The sequence below is a fragment of the Dendrobates tinctorius genome, unplaced genomic scaffold (assembly GCF_039654945.1).
Source record: "Dendrobates tinctorius isolate UK_male_01 unplaced genomic scaffold, ASM3965494v1 ptg000107l, whole genome shotgun sequence".
Lineage (NCBI taxonomy): Eukaryota > Metazoa > Chordata > Amphibia > Anura > Dendrobatidae > Dendrobates > Dendrobates tinctorius.
The window spans coordinates 14644965-14661189 of NW_027361775.1; the positions used below are offsets into that span (position 1 = coordinate 14644965).

General features: G+C 41.8%; 1 protein-coding gene across 1 annotated transcript in view; it reads right to left on the reverse strand.

Annotated features, from left to right (window-relative positions):
- Positions 1-6573: 6573 nt before the first annotated feature.
- LOC141100750 (uncharacterized) overlaps positions 6574-16225 on the reverse strand; it is a 43705-nt gene continuing 34053 nt past the window's right edge. The window contains exon 3 of the mRNA XM_073589437.1: positions 6574-6611. Coding sequence (XP_073445538.1) covers positions 6574-6611 — 38 coding nt within the window. The remainder of the gene's footprint in view (positions 6612-16225) is intronic.

The following is a 16225-nucleotide window of genomic DNA, read 5'->3' on the forward strand; positions in this document are numbered from 1 at the left end:
TGATGATTTCTACAATGGGGTCACTGTCACTTTTGTTTTTTCTGTTGTTCTGGCACCTTTGGGACTCCGCAAATGTTACCCACAAACTATTCTAGCAAAATCTGTGCTCCAAAAGCCAAATAGTGCGCCCTCCTTCTCAGCCCTAACGTTGTGGCCTAACAGTAATTTCTGACAACAAATGGGACTGCACTGAGTTCGACAGAAATGGCGCAATAATTTTTGGGGTCTAGTTTCACCTATTAATCCTTGTGTGCCAGAAAAATTTGCAGAAAATATAAAAATTAAATTTTTGCCACTAAAATTTCGTATTTTCATGTCTCAATGTTATAAAATTATGTGAGGTACCTCTGGGTTCAAAATGCTCACTACTCCCCTAAATTAATTCCTTGAAGGGTCTAGTTAGCAAAATGTGGTTGCTTGTGGAGGTTTTCTGCTGTTTTCATGTGTCAGGAGCTCTTCAAATGGAACATGGCATTCACAATCTATCCCAGGCAAATACAGTAGCGCACTTTTGTTTCTTATCCCTGACATATGCCCATGCCCAAGCAAATTTTTTTGACCACATAAGGGGTTTAGTCGTGTTCAGGACAAATTGCAAAACAAATTATGGGGTCCATTTTATTTTATTATCCATCATGGAAATTACAAATTTGGAGCTAAAACAACATTTTTGTGAAAAAAATGAACATTTTCAATATGATGACCTAATGTTATCATATAAATAAGGTTTCTTCAAATATTTTGTTATATCAGCCTGATGAAGGGACGTAAGCAGTCCCAAAAGCTTGCCTTGTAACATCATGTACTATTATTTGTTAGCCATTAAAAGGTATCATACCCACAAGATTACTATTTTGTTTCTCTCACTGAGAGCACTTTATATATTTTTTTCTACTGGCTAACACGGTACCAAAGCACTTTTTTCGATTTACCATATTGGTTCTTGGCATACTCAGTAGAAATGAAAAAAAAATGGGATTAATTTTCTCCTGTTACCCTTAAGTACATTTTTGTGGGTAAAATGTGATTTTATAATTTTTTTTAATTTCACAGTTTTGCATTATAACCTTCTGTGAAGCACCTGGGGACTCAAGGTCCTCACTAAATATCTAGAATAATTCCTTAAGGGATCTAGTATCCAAAATGGGGTCATTTGTGAGGGTTCCACCGTTTAGGCACATCAAAGGCTTTCCAAACGTGACATTACATCCGCTCTCGATCCCAGCCATTTTTGCACTCAAAAAATCAAACAGTACTACTTCCCATCCAAGCTGTTCTGTATGCCCAAACAGTGGTTTTCCCCCACATATGGGGTATCGGCATACTCAGAAGAAATTACACAACAAATTGTATGGTGCAATTTCTTGTTACCCTTATGAAAACACCAAATTTGGGGCTAACATATCATTTTTGTGGGGAAAATGTGATTTTATTATTTTCATGGCTCAATGTTATAAACTTCTGTGAAGCACCTGGAGCTTAAAGGTGTTCACCACACACCTAAATATATTCTTGGGAATTTCTTGAAAATAACAAATTTAGAGCTAAAGTAAACATTTTTGGATGAAAACTTAAGCGTTCATTTTTTTATTCTATATTGCTTTAGTTCCTGTGATGCACCATAAGGGTTAATAAACTTCTCAAATGTGGTTTTGAGTACTTTGAGCAGTGCAGTTTTTACAATGGTGTCACTTTTGAGTGTTTTCTGTCATATAGGCCCACCCAAAGTCACTTCAAATCTGGTCCCTGAAAATATGATTTTGTAAATTTTCTTGGAAAAATGAGAAATTGCTAATCAAATTTTAACCCTTAGAACTTCCTAAAAAATATATGTTTAAAAAATTATGTAGATGACAAGTAGACATGCGGGAAATGTTATTTACTAATTATTTTGTGTAACATAACTTTCTGATTTAAGGGCATAAGAATTAAAAGTTTGAGAATTGCAACATTTTCAAAATTTTCTTCAAATTTCCAATATTTTTACAAATAAACGTGAGTTATATAAACAAATGTTACCCCTATTATGAAGTCCAATATGTCAAAAAACAAATTTCAGAATCAGTGGCATCTGTTGAAGCATTCCAAAGTTATTACCATATAAAGTGACACTCATCAGATTTCAAACACTTGGCCTGGTTATTAAGATCAAAATTGGCTTGGTCACTAAGGGGCTATAGATGTTCAAGCAAAAGCTGGCTAATTCCTCCATTGCCTTCAATTATTGGCTCTCAAAGGTGGACACCTGGCATGATCTGTCCCTCTAAGCCTTGAAGGTGTTGTGCTGTCCTTCCGCTCAGGTCTTGTTTGATTTTTAGTGCCGCCGGGAGGTCATAATTGACAGGCACTTTTGCCTGTCAACAGAGAATGCAGACAGGCTCACTTTCATAAAAATGAACACAGCCTGGATTAGCTCACACTTTCCACAACACCAGATGATAGCAGCTCATAAAGTGCATTATACTTTGCTCACAATATTTGAATGAGGTACTGAAGTTTGTGCCTTCAAGGTTGTATAAATGATCCTGCTTCTAATTTTTGGCAGGCTCTGCACTGTATGCATATCTTTTATCAGTGTAGGAGTACCACAACTACAGTTTTTTCACAATATTTGAATGAAGTACTCTAGTTGGTGTCTTCAGTGGTGTATGAATGACCCTGCTTGTAATTTTTGGCACACTTTGCATTTCATTGAAAAACCACAAAAAAAAGACTGAAAATCCTCCAAAAAAATAAAAAATGAATACCATATAAAGGGACTGCAATGCTTACCTGTCCAGGCATCTGAACTAGTGCACTCCCAGGTTGCAGCAAGTCCGTTTGATAAAAAATGGCTACAACACAGGTGCAAAATACTGATGAGACAACCACTCACAGGGTGCTTAGTATATTATTGCACAATAGAGGCTTGTATAGGGCACTGGTTACACACAGGTAATGCACAGCATCTAGCTTACAGCCTATTAGTGATGCCCATACTATTGAAACAGATGGGCTGCCCAGCACTTTACAATATACTGTACATGCATCCCATGAGGTCAGACACCCTAGTTTACCAGGCCAAAGATAATGGGATTGGCTGCACCCTGAAAAATTAAGTTCAAAAAATATATATAAATAATATATGAGGTATTGGTTGATATTTTGGCCAGATATGTAAGCTTGCAACTCAACATCAAGGGTCCTCACATTTGCGAGTCCTAGTGCTAAACTTCATAGAAAAACAAAAAAATGACTGAAAATCAAAAATTAATATCATATAAAGGGACTGCAATGCCTACCTGTCCAGGTATCTGAATTAGTGCAATCCCTGGATGCAGCAAGCCCATATGATAAAAAATGGCTTTATATGGTATTCATTTTTGATTTTTTTTGGAGGATTTTCAGTCTTCTTTTTTGTGGTTTGTCGATCTTCTCTTACTAGGGATGAGCGAGCACTACATTTCTCAGATGCTCTTTACTTGAACCCAGCAATTCCTAATGCTCGGGTGCTTATTTAGAGTAGTGAGTATAATGGTAGCTGATGGGAAATCTGAGCATTTGTCCAACAGACCCCACAAGGAGGTCTGGGGGCAATGAAAATGTTGAAATGGATGGAAAAAGTGCTGAATGGAAAGAGATCAGGATGGGGGAAGACCCCTGGAAGCATCTCTGACTCCCAGACAGTTGTTGAAAACAATGGTATCACACTTCAATATCGACAAGAAATTGGAGTTTACAGGAAAAAAATGTTAAGAAACAGTTAAAAGTTATGAGGATGGTCATCCTGTCATCCATAGACCCTTAAAGGCAACAATTAGCGGGCCTCATTCAAATATTTTGAAGTGTAGTTGATGTACTCTTACACTCATAAAGGCCCCGACATGTACTGTAGAAATGGGTGACAGCACCCTGTGTCACGTGCACCATCACCTACTCCCGCATAACAGGTGTCCTATTTAAAGAACAGTTTAATGTCTCGGGTTGGTAGTCCTGCCCCAAGCTGCCTCAAGGAGCCTCTCCTAGGTTCGTTCATTTCACAAGAAGGGTTCATGATGCTCCCTTCCTTTTGGGTTCCCACCCACCATATACAAGAGATGTTGCCCCTCTATTTTGATAAATGTGACCATGGTTACAACTGTCAGCTCTTACAGCCTTTGAGGCAAGTGTTCCGTTTCTACTGCCCACTGGTTTTATCCTGGCAAGATACCAAGTCTTGCCGGGATGGCAAGTCTTGGTATCTTGCAGCTAGTGGGCTCAACTCCTTCTGTCTTTTGACTGGCCTATGCCCCACAGTCCTCAAACGAATTGCTGGATCCTGACTCTCCCATCCGTAGTGCACAAAAACCCCAGCAGTGAAGGCTGTAGCCTGAGTTCGATCCTTGATTGTTCCAGGAAAGCAGCCAGTTCCAGACCACAGGCTCCAGCCACCTCTACTTTTGCGCCAGCTTGCTCTGTCACTGAAATTGCTCTAGTCGCTCCCTCGGGAGTCTCATTGGAGTCTGCCATCCTTGTCACCTTCTAAGCACATTATACTGTATGGACCATTAGGTCAATCCAGCATAAGAATTTTAACATTTTTTGAAGTGTTAAATACCACTGAAATGTAACACAAACCATGTAATACTCTATTGCTGACAATATAGTCAATTTTTTCACCCTTCAAAAAATGAATGTGGTTACGTGCAGCAGCTATATATTTAGCAATGTACTGCAAAGCCCTATGCCCTGCCTAGAGGTTGTATTCTGCCACCCTCCCTGTTACTGCAACTGTCCCTAGACTAAATTCTGTATGTATCTGATACAAACAGCAAAACACAAGATTAACCCTTAGAAGAACTGTAGGTATGGTGGTTCAGCATAAGCACCAGTATCAACACTAGAGGACCCTGATTAGTTAAACTGTGCACACACTGGCCTGGATAACTGCTACCTCCAATCAGAACTGTCCCTGAGCTTTGCAATGACATCAGTGAGCTGAGCATGGCAGCGCCTGTCCTTTTATAACCTCAGGGGTAATTCGGCTAGCTAATCATAGTAATGCCACTACTAAGGTAGCTACAGCATTAGTGACTGGCAGGCAGTACCGGCATCCCCACATGCTTATTGGCTGTGTAACAGGCAGAAAACATGTGGAGTGGGGATTTGAGCATCAAATCCGAGCACCAGCCAGTGCTCCTCGAGTGTCGAGCACATAGATACTCGAGTATCAATGAGCACATTCACTCATCCCTATCTCTTAGCAAACAATCATGACAACTGGATGGCAATAGGGTAGGTTGCAAGAAGATAACATCATAGTTCTGTCTGAGTATTTCTTGCACCCACAGCCCAATATTGGGGACTTTGACATGTGACATGAATGAAAACTGAAAAGTCTTCATTTTTAGGGGGTGAGGATTGGAGGAAACAGTCCACAAAAAATGAACTTGAACAGCAAAACAGTCCCACAGACTACAATGAGTATGTAATCTATTAGCGAAAATCACAGCTACAGTAGATCTCATGTGTGAACTGCAGACATGTGAATTAGGCCTATTAATTATCTCTTTAACTTGTTTCAGTTGTAAAATTTACATATTTTTGCCCTTTTTTAGAACAAGAATAAAATAGTAAACATGTGCTGCGTCTTAATAAAACCAAGGTTAACAGGTAATATGAAAGAAAGATAGGTGTGAAGATCTGAGAGTTGTAGTAATCACTCAGGCAAGTTAACAAGACAACTATTTTTTATTCCTTACATCCATGGTTTTACAACAACTCTGGGTATATGGTCAAAATACATTGCCCCAGTCCACAAGATCCTCTCCCTGGGGCCGATAGTCCCACTGCCCTGTACCAGGCAATACTCACTGTCCCCCATCTTTTGGTTGGCCCATAGATTTTGTATCTCCCCAGTATAGTCTGCAGTCACAGTCCACGCTGATCCAAATGACAGGTAACACAACCAAAGCCCATGTGTGCAGTAGCAACAGTCCTTAAGAAAGTTCCTGAAATCCAAACGACAGATTCCTGAACAGTAGCACGTGTGTCCAGCCCAGCCGCAACTGAACTCCAAAATCCATAGGCCATCCATCCATGTTCTTCAGGACCCTCCTAGATCCTCTCCCTTTGACGACACTCTCCCCAATACCCTGGGATCAGCCCCCTGAATGGGCAGAAGTGTTCACACTCCCCCCTTAAACATTTGCTTTTAGCTGAAAGAATGAAGAATATTCCAGAAGTCTATCACCTGAGATTGCATGTGAAACCCCATGCGGTGCCAGCTGAACTTGGTCTACTGGCGGGGAGAACAATGGCTTGAGGCCCCAGAGATACTGATGAGATTATTAGAATTGCTTTACATTTACCTTTAGCAATCTCCTGTCTGGCCTTATGTATACATAAGATCCAACCAGCACATCTTCCTCTGCTTGCTATTACTGAATGGAAACATTGATTCCTGAGACGGAACTGATGAGCAAGCAAATCTCTGATAAAACACAGCAAACAATTCACTAATAAAACACAACAATAAGATTGGCGCAACTGAAGCTCCATGCTGGAAAAAGTCTGCATCCCTTAAATGCTCTATGTGCATTGGTCCAATAGTCTTTAGAAAATGGCCAGCTCCTCACAGTAGGCAAATTCATCTGACATAAAACATGAAAAGAAAAGAAGTTAAAATATAAATGTAAATGCAACAGACACAGCCAAATGTGTATTTCTGGGAGTTGAGTGAAATAAAATGAATTGGAAGGGTTATTTAAGTCAATAATCTACATTTCCATTTAAAGATGGTACACATGTGAGATAAAGGACATGATTTCACAGGTATTTTTCAAAAAGAATTACAATAGTATGTTTTTTTCTTCCTTGTGTTTCATTGGTTTCCTTTTTATTATATTGCATTTGCAATAATAATCTCTTTAGCATTGCTGCAGGATCCACTGTGTGGTAATCTGGGAGTCTGTTAATTAGAACCCACCTCATGGCACTTTTTGATATAAAATGCTTAAATTCATCCATGTCACATGTGTAATGATATATTAAAATGAGGCATACAGCACCAGGGGATAAGCTTACCTTTTTTAGTGGTTAAGCGCATTGTAGCCCTTGTTTATATAGTCAGCAAATGCATAATTTACCATCGTTGCAACATATATTCAGTTACATAATTTCACGTTTATTTGAATGTGTGGTCTATTATATGACAAAAATCTATTGCTACCAGAAATATTTTAGCATGAATTACCTGCTGATGAATGATCCTTTTTTAAATAATTTTTAATAATTTTGCCGTATTTTACAACTTTGAATGTGTTTTTGTATCTAGCTAACTACCACTTTAAGTTGCCCTGAAGTCTGACTCAATTAGCTTTCACCCCCCACCCTGTTTTCACATTCCTGACCATGCCAATTTTTTCAATTTTGACCAGTGTCACTTTCTGAGGTTATAACTACACTGATTCTGAGAATGATTTCTCGTGACATGATGTACTTCCTATTAGTGGTAAATTTAAGTCAATATGATTTGCGTTTATTTCTGAAAATATCAGAAATTTGATAAAAAAAAATAATTTAGCAATTTTCACACTTTTAATTCTTACAACCTTAAACCAGATAGTTATACCACGCAAAATTGATAATGAACAACATTTACCACATGTCTACTTCACATCAGCATAATTTTTGAAACATTTTTTGTTTGGTACTAAGTTAGAATGGTTAAAACTGAGTCAGCAATTTCTGATTTTTCAAAAAAAATTACAAAACCAATTATTTTAGAGACCACATCCCTTTTGAAATATTTATAAGGTCCCTATGTTAAAGCAAATACCAAAAAGTGACACCATTTTAAAAACTACAACCTTCAAAGTGCACAAAACCATGTGCCCATGTATGCAGAACATTTCTGCTTCAAAACCGGACTCCTTCCCAGAAAACGCGCGTTTCATTTCCGGAAAAACCACGCGTTTTTGATGCGGTTTTTTCCATGCGTCTTCTGACTCATAGAAAATAGCTAAAAACGCGGACTTTTCCTCAAAATTAATGAGCATGCTGCGTTTTTTACCGCAAAGTTTTTTTGCGGAAAAAAATGCATCAATGTGCACAAAAAGTGTGGAATTCATTTGAAATGAATGGGATGCTTCTTGTATGCGTTTTTGAAGCATTTTGACCATGACAAACGCTTCAAAAATGTGAAAAAACGCTTACTTGGCCACACAGCCTTAAGAGGTTTATTAACCCTTTAGGGGCATCATAAGAATAAAAAGAAATGTGGAAGGCAAAAATGTTTTACTTTTTCCCACCAAAATATTTATTTAACCCCAAATTTTGCATTTTCAAAAACATAACACGAGAAAATGGACAATAAAATTTGTTATGCAGTTGCTCCTTAGTATGCCGATATTCTATATGTGTTGAAAAACTAATGTTTGAGCTCACTGGAGGGCTCGGAAGGGAAGAAGCAACATTTAACTTTTGGAGAGCAAAATTGGCTAGAATCAAAAGCGGACGCCATGTCACATTTGCAGTTCCCTTGATGTGCCTAAACAGTGGAAACTCCCCAGTGACCTCACTTTGGAAACTACACCCCTCAAGAAACTTATCTAGAAATGTGGTGAGCACTTACCCACAAGTGTTTCCTAGAAATTTAAGACGTTGAGCCGTGAAAATGAAAAAAATATATCTTTCCCTCCAAAATATTGCTTCAGCCCCAAATTTTTAATTTTCACAAGGGTAACAGAAGAAAATGGACAATACAATTTGCTGTGCATTTTCTCCTTAGTATGCTGATACCCCACATGTAGAGCAAAACTACTGTTTGGGCGATTGGCAGTGGACAGAAGGGAAGGAGCGTCATTTGACTTTTTGAATGCAAAATTTGCTGGAATCATTAGCAGATGCCGTGTCAGATTTGGAGAGTTCCTGATGTGCCTTAACAGTGGAAAAACCCCACAAGTGACCCCATTTTGGAAACTAGAGCCCTTCAGGAATGTATTTAGATATGTGGTGATGGGAAGCACTAGTGATGAGCGAATATGCTTGGATAAGGTGTTATCTGAGCATGCTTGAGTGCTATCCGAGTGTCTTGGGCATGCTTGAATAATATGTTCGAGTACCCACAGCTGCATGTCTCGCAGCTGTTACACAGCCGCAACACATGCAGGGATTGCCTACCAAGCAAGTAGTGTTTGCCAAGCTGTCATGCACACGACAGAGTGGAAAACACTAGATGTTCGGGTCCCTTTTTCAAGTGAATGGGGTCCAGGTTTCTATATTGTTCTGGTACCCAAACCCAAACTCATTTAACTGTTCAGCCGGACCTGAACATCCATCTGATGTGATGAGCAAATGTGCTTGCACAACATGTTATCCGAGCATGCTCAGTTGTTGTATGAGTATCTGGGGCATGCTCGAATAATATGTCCCCATGGCTGGACAATTCGTGCCTGTTTGTTAGGCAATCCCTGAATGTGCCGTGGCTGTCTAACAGCCACGAATCATGCAGCCGCAGGGGCTCGAACATACTGTATAATTCAAGCATGCAAAAGATATTCATAAAACATCCGAGCATGTTCAGGTAACACGTTTTTCAAGCACATTCGATCATCACTAGTAATTATGTGTATATTATTAGCATAATATTATTTTCATGTTTTTATTCATTCTTAAAAAAAGATAACATTCTTTTAAAAAAGTTTATTTTATTTTCTTACTTAGTCCTTCTATGGGACTTTTATTTTTACTACTCTGATTGCTGTTATAATACATTGTAATGCCCCAGCATTGCAATGCATTATACCTGTCAGTGCTGCACTGACAGAAGCCACTTAGACCATGCTCCTGGCATGGTGTTTACAGGATTGTCATAGCTGACTGACCCGGAGGTCTTCATGACAACCTTGGATTGCCGCAGCAATGAAATGGTTTCATGGTGGCGTCAATCGGAAGAGAGGGATCCCACTCCTTCTCCCAGTCTTCTAAATGCTGTGATCAATATCGATCATGGCATTTAAAAGTTAAGAGGCCTGGGTCAGTATGGGCAACACTCTTAGCAGTGACATGCGGGTCTCAGCTTTAATGATTGCCATGACGAACACTTAAGTCAAAGGTCAGGAACTCCTATCCAACAATGACGTATAGGTACCTCAAAGGTTCTGAAAGGGATAATAATTTGAATGGCCATTGTTTAACATATGGATATCTAGTATCTTCATTAGTTGAGCTTGCAGGACACATATGGTAGTTTTAAACTAAACATATGTCTCTGTATTCTCCTATGCACATCATACAAGCTCAGAAGTGTGTATAAGCCTCTGCCAGAAACCTCTGAGTGTAATCCAGCTAAATCAACAGTCCTTCTAAGGACTAATTACAGGATATATAGGTAGGCTAGGTTGGCAGGGAGTGTATGTGGGTATATACATATCAGTGCAAGGCATGCAGGGAGTGTATGTGGGTATATAGATTTCACTGCTAGTCAGGCAGGCATTGTATGTGGCATACTTCATTGCATACATCAAGAGGGTCCATACTGTCTGCTGCTGCTTATTACATATATTGACCTTATATACATAGCCCCAGGTATCAGTGGCCAGTAATATTTTTTTTGCATCTTAATCCTGATTAGTTTATTCATAAGCAATCGAGAGCACACATTTTTTCCTCCATTTGCTTGTTGACACTGCAGACTACTGCCAGATCTTTTTCATAGTATAGTGTGAAAATCCAGCTATTTTAAACATGTTTGCCCATTCCAGCGATCACATCGAAGTGCGCAGAAAATGCTGCCATTTTTGTGGTACTGTAAAAAAATTTTTGAGTGTCTTATACAATTTCTTGACACCATTTTGCTGCCAAAAAAATATTTAGCTGCCAAAAAAATATTTAGCTGCAGAGCAGATATTTGCCATGGGGTTTTGTCCGCCACACAGATCGTATATCATTGCAGTCAAATTGGTGCCATTTCAGACCTCATAGAATTGTTTTTGTTTTGTCTTAGCCTACTTATTGACACAATTTTACTGGCCCAAAAAAATAAATACAGGCCAGATATTTGAAAGTGTGGAATCTTCGTCACACGCCCATGTAAGGGGGTGGCATTGCTATGGACAGTACAAACAAGATGCCCCTTTAAGAGACAGCACCCCCTTGGTTAGAGCAGTGGGACATTCTGCGCTTCCCTGCTGTAAAGGCTGTTTGGTTTCATCTGCCAGACTACAGAGGGGGGGGCTGCTTTTCAGTGTGGAGGAGAGAGCCGAGATTTCTGCAGGAAGCAGACGTGCCTGCCTTGAGCTGTGAGGAAAAGAATGTTTAGTCTGCGACTGTGACTTTGTAAACTATTCTGGGGATTAAAAGGTGGCTTTCCTGTCTTGCCATGAGAAGCCACGCAGAAAATACAAGAAAGGAACCCACAGGAGGAATCCACCATTTCTAGGAGCATCATTGAACTTGCACACAAGGAAACGATCACATTGCACAGGGCTTCCAGGAACAACTGCACACCATCTTGCAAAGCTTCAGGGGCCCCTGGGAAAGGACTGAGATACCAACTACTGTGAGTGTTAACCCCATGAGCGCACATGTTTAGGGCTTAGGATAGGCTGCAATAGACAGAGCACGATAGCCATGCGGCTGGAGTAGCAGCGGCCAGTCAGGCTATAGTTAGAGTAGCAGCATACTGTAATTTATTGTATTGTTTTGCCTTTTGCAAAATACACTGATCTGTAATATGCACCTTGCCATTTGTATGGCCCAGCTAGAGAATATCACTTTTGAAAATTGTTTTATGTCATTGCATACCACTGTTTACACTTTCCTAACACTGCATTCCTTGCCTGTAAATAAATTAACTCTTTGTTACTTTTACCTCATCTTGTGTACCATAGTCTCCCTGCATTGTGGTGGTCCCCTGGCCATCTCTTCACCTCATCTACCTATGGGCTAAAAATTGTAGCCTTTCAGGCCAACATTCAACTGTTTTGCTGTGTGCTGCCCTAGTTCTTGACACCAGTTTGCTGAAAAAAAATTGTTACCTCTAGGCCAGATATTTTAAACTGTGGTTTTCCCACACACGGATCACATATAATTTCGTCCTAATTCAGCTATTTATAGTGAATGTGGAAAATATTGTAGTCCATTTAAAATGAGCAAGGCACATGGAAATGGATGGGGAAGTGGATGTGATGGTGATGGTGCATGCAGAGGCCGAGGTCATGGGCAAGCTGAAATTGTGCCACAACAAACACCCCCATGTTCTCCCCCGACCTTCCTGTCTGAATTACTAGGGTGTTGCAGAACACCACTAGTGAACCCTGAGCAGTGTCAAAAGGTTGTTGGTTGGATAGCGGATAATACTTCCAGTCGCTTTGCCACCACCCTGTCTTCCACACGGTCAAGTCTGAGTAGCCGTGAGTCTGGACCGCATATTCCTCACCCTGATCCTCCTTCCTCCACCATGCCGAGTGCCCAGAGACAACTGATCCTACACTTGGACACTCCGAAGAACTGTTCACTTTTCCATTTATAGATTCGGGCCTCTCGCCCAGTCCACTTGAAGCGGGGCAAGAGGAGACGCATGTAGCGATGCCCAAATATTTGAGCAGCCACGGTCACAGAAAGGCGAAGGTGGGAACATGTCACAAGAGGTGAACGATGATGAGACAGACGTCCACTTGAAGAGGGTCAAGAGGAGATCACATATAGCGGTGCCCAAATATTTGAGCAACCGCGATCACACGCACGAAGGCAACGGTGGGAACATGTCACAAGAGGTGGACAATGATGAGACACAATTGCCAGAAAGTCAGGAGGAGGAGCATGGTGCTGAAGTGGAAGACGAGGTGGTGGATGATATAGTAATTGGCCCAACCTGGCAGGAGGACATGCAGAGCGAGGACAGCCGCACACAGGGGGAGGGAGGTGTAGCACCCCAAGAGGCAGGAAGAAGCAGTGTGGTGGCCGCAGGCAGAAGGTGGGCAACCATTCCTTGTAACACCAACACTTTGGAAGTTGGCAGTACAACTGTTAGGTCTTCCCAAGTCTAGTTGTTTTTTAAAGACTCTGCTGATAACCTCAAACAAGCCATTTGCACCACCTGCCATGCCCGCATCAGCAGGGGTAGCAAAACTATCAGCCTGACCACCACCAGCATGCTCAGGCACATGGCTGCAAAGCACTAGACTTTGTGGCTTGAACCCCAGGCTCTAGGAACAGGGTCTGCATATGACATGGTGCATGCGAAGATGCCTCCTGCCCTGCACCAGTCGTTGCTCACACTAAACTAGCACCATCATCAAGCACATCCACATCCTTGTCCCAGCGCAGCCTTCAGTTGTCCACACCCAAGTCATTGGAACGCAAGCGAAAATATGCAGTTAACACCCCACAGGCCACAGTACTAAATTCACACATTTCTCATTTGCTTGCACTCGAAATGTTACCTGTTAGGTTCGTGGAGATGGAAGCTTCCGCCACCTGATGGTGGAGGCAGTCCCAGGGCACTCTGTCCCCATCTGCCACTATTTCTCCTGATGTGCAGTCCCGGCATTACACAAGCACATGTCCCACAACATTACCGTGCCTTCAATAATGCTGTTTCTGGGAAAGTCCACCCAACCACGGACTTGGGACTTTCCCAGTCCTCCCGACTCTGAGGATTGTGGGCCCTACGTCAATCAGGGTTGCCCCCACAGTCTACAGCTCCTGCACCTCATCCTCCTCCTCTTCAGCCTCCATCTATGAAATGACCACATCAGTCACAAGCTGGAAGCACTGCAGTACTGCCTCAGCCAAGCGGCAACAGGCTGTGCTGAAGCTAATATGCTTAGGTGACAAACTGCACAATGCTGAAGAGTTGTGGACAGCTCTGAAAGAGCAGGTAGATCTGTGGCTAACACCAGTGAACTTACAGCCAGGCATGGCCCTGCGTAACAATGGCAGGAACCTGGTGGCGGCTCTGAGGTGAAGTTAGGTCACACATGTACCATGCCTGGCCCATGTGCTTAACCTCATTGTTCAATGGTTTCTCAATAGCTACCTGGAGCTGCTGGATCTGCTTGTGAAAGTATGCCACCTGTGTGCCCATTTTAGAAAGTTAGCTACAGCTTCCGCCACCCTTGCCGTGGCTCAGCAGCATTTGCAGCTTCTGGCTCACCGACTGGTGTGTGATGTCCCCACACGTTGGGACTCTACACTGCATATGTTGCAAAGGATTTGTGAGCAGAAGAGCGCATTTGTTCACTACTAGCATCAACAAGGCCATCGGTATTCAGTTCATACTCCACACATTAGACCTCAGTAGTGGACATGGATGTCAGACATATGTACCATCCTACAATACTTTGAGGAATCCACCAAGATGGTGAGTGACAATGATGCCATAATTAGCGTCACCATCCTGCTTCTCTGTATTCAGGAAAGCTCTCTGCTCACAATGAAAGAGGATGCATTGCAGGCGGAGCACGATGAGATGGAGCAAGGAACCATACAGGGTGATTACACACAGCCCAGCCTCATGTCATCCCAACGTGGATTGGTTGACAATGAGGAAAAGGAGGAGGAAGAACATGAGCGAGTTTCAAGCGCTATAGATTGTACTACAAGCACAACTGTCATACTGTCTGTTCAGCGTGGATGGCCTAAGGACAGGGAGGAGGAGGAGAGCATGGTCAGTTGACCTCTTGGTGAGGACACAGAAGTCTTGCCTGTTAGCAGTCTGGCACACATTGCTGACTTTATGTTGCGCTGCCTTTCCCGTAACCCTCACATTCTCAAATTTTTGGGTGATGCTCATTACTGGTCAGTAACACTTCTAGACCCATGCTACAAGGAGAACTTTCAATCTCTTATTCCAGAGGCAGACAGGTTTGCTAAAATGAGGGCCCTTGTTGCGGAATTATTTAAAAAATTCCCTACTGAAAACACTGGCGGCAGAGGTCACAGTTCGTTAGACAACCAAGGAGTACAGGCAAGAGAGACACAACTCCAATCCAGCAGAGGCAGGGGAAGACTGGCAAAATTCTGGGAGAGTTTTCTCAGACCCTCCCATTGCACTGGCCCTGAGGCGTGGGATACTCTCTCAAGGAGTGCAAAGTTTTGGAAGATGCTGAGGGAGTACCTTGTTGACCATACCAATGTGCTCCATGGTTCCTCTGTGCCTTTTTAATTATTGGGTATCCAAGCTGAACACGTGGCATGAACTGGCTGTCTATGCCTGGGAGGTCCTGGCCTTCCATGCCGCTAGCGTTTTGTCAGAGCGGGTTTTTAGTGCCACTGGTGGAGTTATGACTGATAACCGCATCCGCCTGTCAACAGAAAATGCTGACAGGATGACTCATAAAAATGAACAAGGGTTGGATTGGACTTATATGCCACCGAATAATAACAGCGACACTTAACCTCAAATCTAGTGTCATTTTTTGGGAGGTATATTCCCATGCACCTCTTCACACCCACACAAGGGTATATGCTTCCTGATTTTGCCTATTTTTCTCATTGTCATCAGCCACCATCACTAGATCATCATGGTGACCGTGGTCCATGATGCAACAGCCACGATATTGTGTTGAAGGGTGTTTTTGATGCTTGTAAAAAAAAATTTTACGCATGATATTAATGTGTACCCCCAGGGGGAAATGTTTGTCAGCCCATACACTTTAAACTGGGAAAAGATTTTTAGTAGGCCCCCTCCACGTCTCTTTGAAGAGATATTGGGGTGCATCCAAATTTGGAGCAGCCCTTGCATTCACTTCATGGGCAAACATTATGGGAGTAGCAAATTAAGAAAAATTTAAACTTTGGTTTCATGTGGTCATCCAGTACCTCGGTTGAAAGGCTTATTTTTGGTGTGTGTTAACTTTTTGCAAGGCAGTGCTTGCATTCAATGCATAAGCAAACAGTATGGGAGTACCAAATAGATAATGTGAACTTTGGTTTCATGTTGACATCCAAGACGTCGGTTCAAAGGCTTATTGGGGTGCGTGAAACTTTGGTGCAGGGTAGGACTTGCATTCAATGCATAAGCAAACAGTATGGGAGTACCAAATGAAAAATGGGAACTTTGTTTTCATGTGACCATTTAGGACATCTGTTCAATGGGTTATTGGATTGCATCCAAATTTGGAGCAGGCCTTGCATTCGCTTCATGAGCAAACGGAGTACCAAATGACTAATAATGGGAACTTTGGTTTCATGTGGCCATCCAAGACGTCTGTTCAATGAGTTATTGGGGTGCATCCAAATTTTGGGCAACCCTGCCACT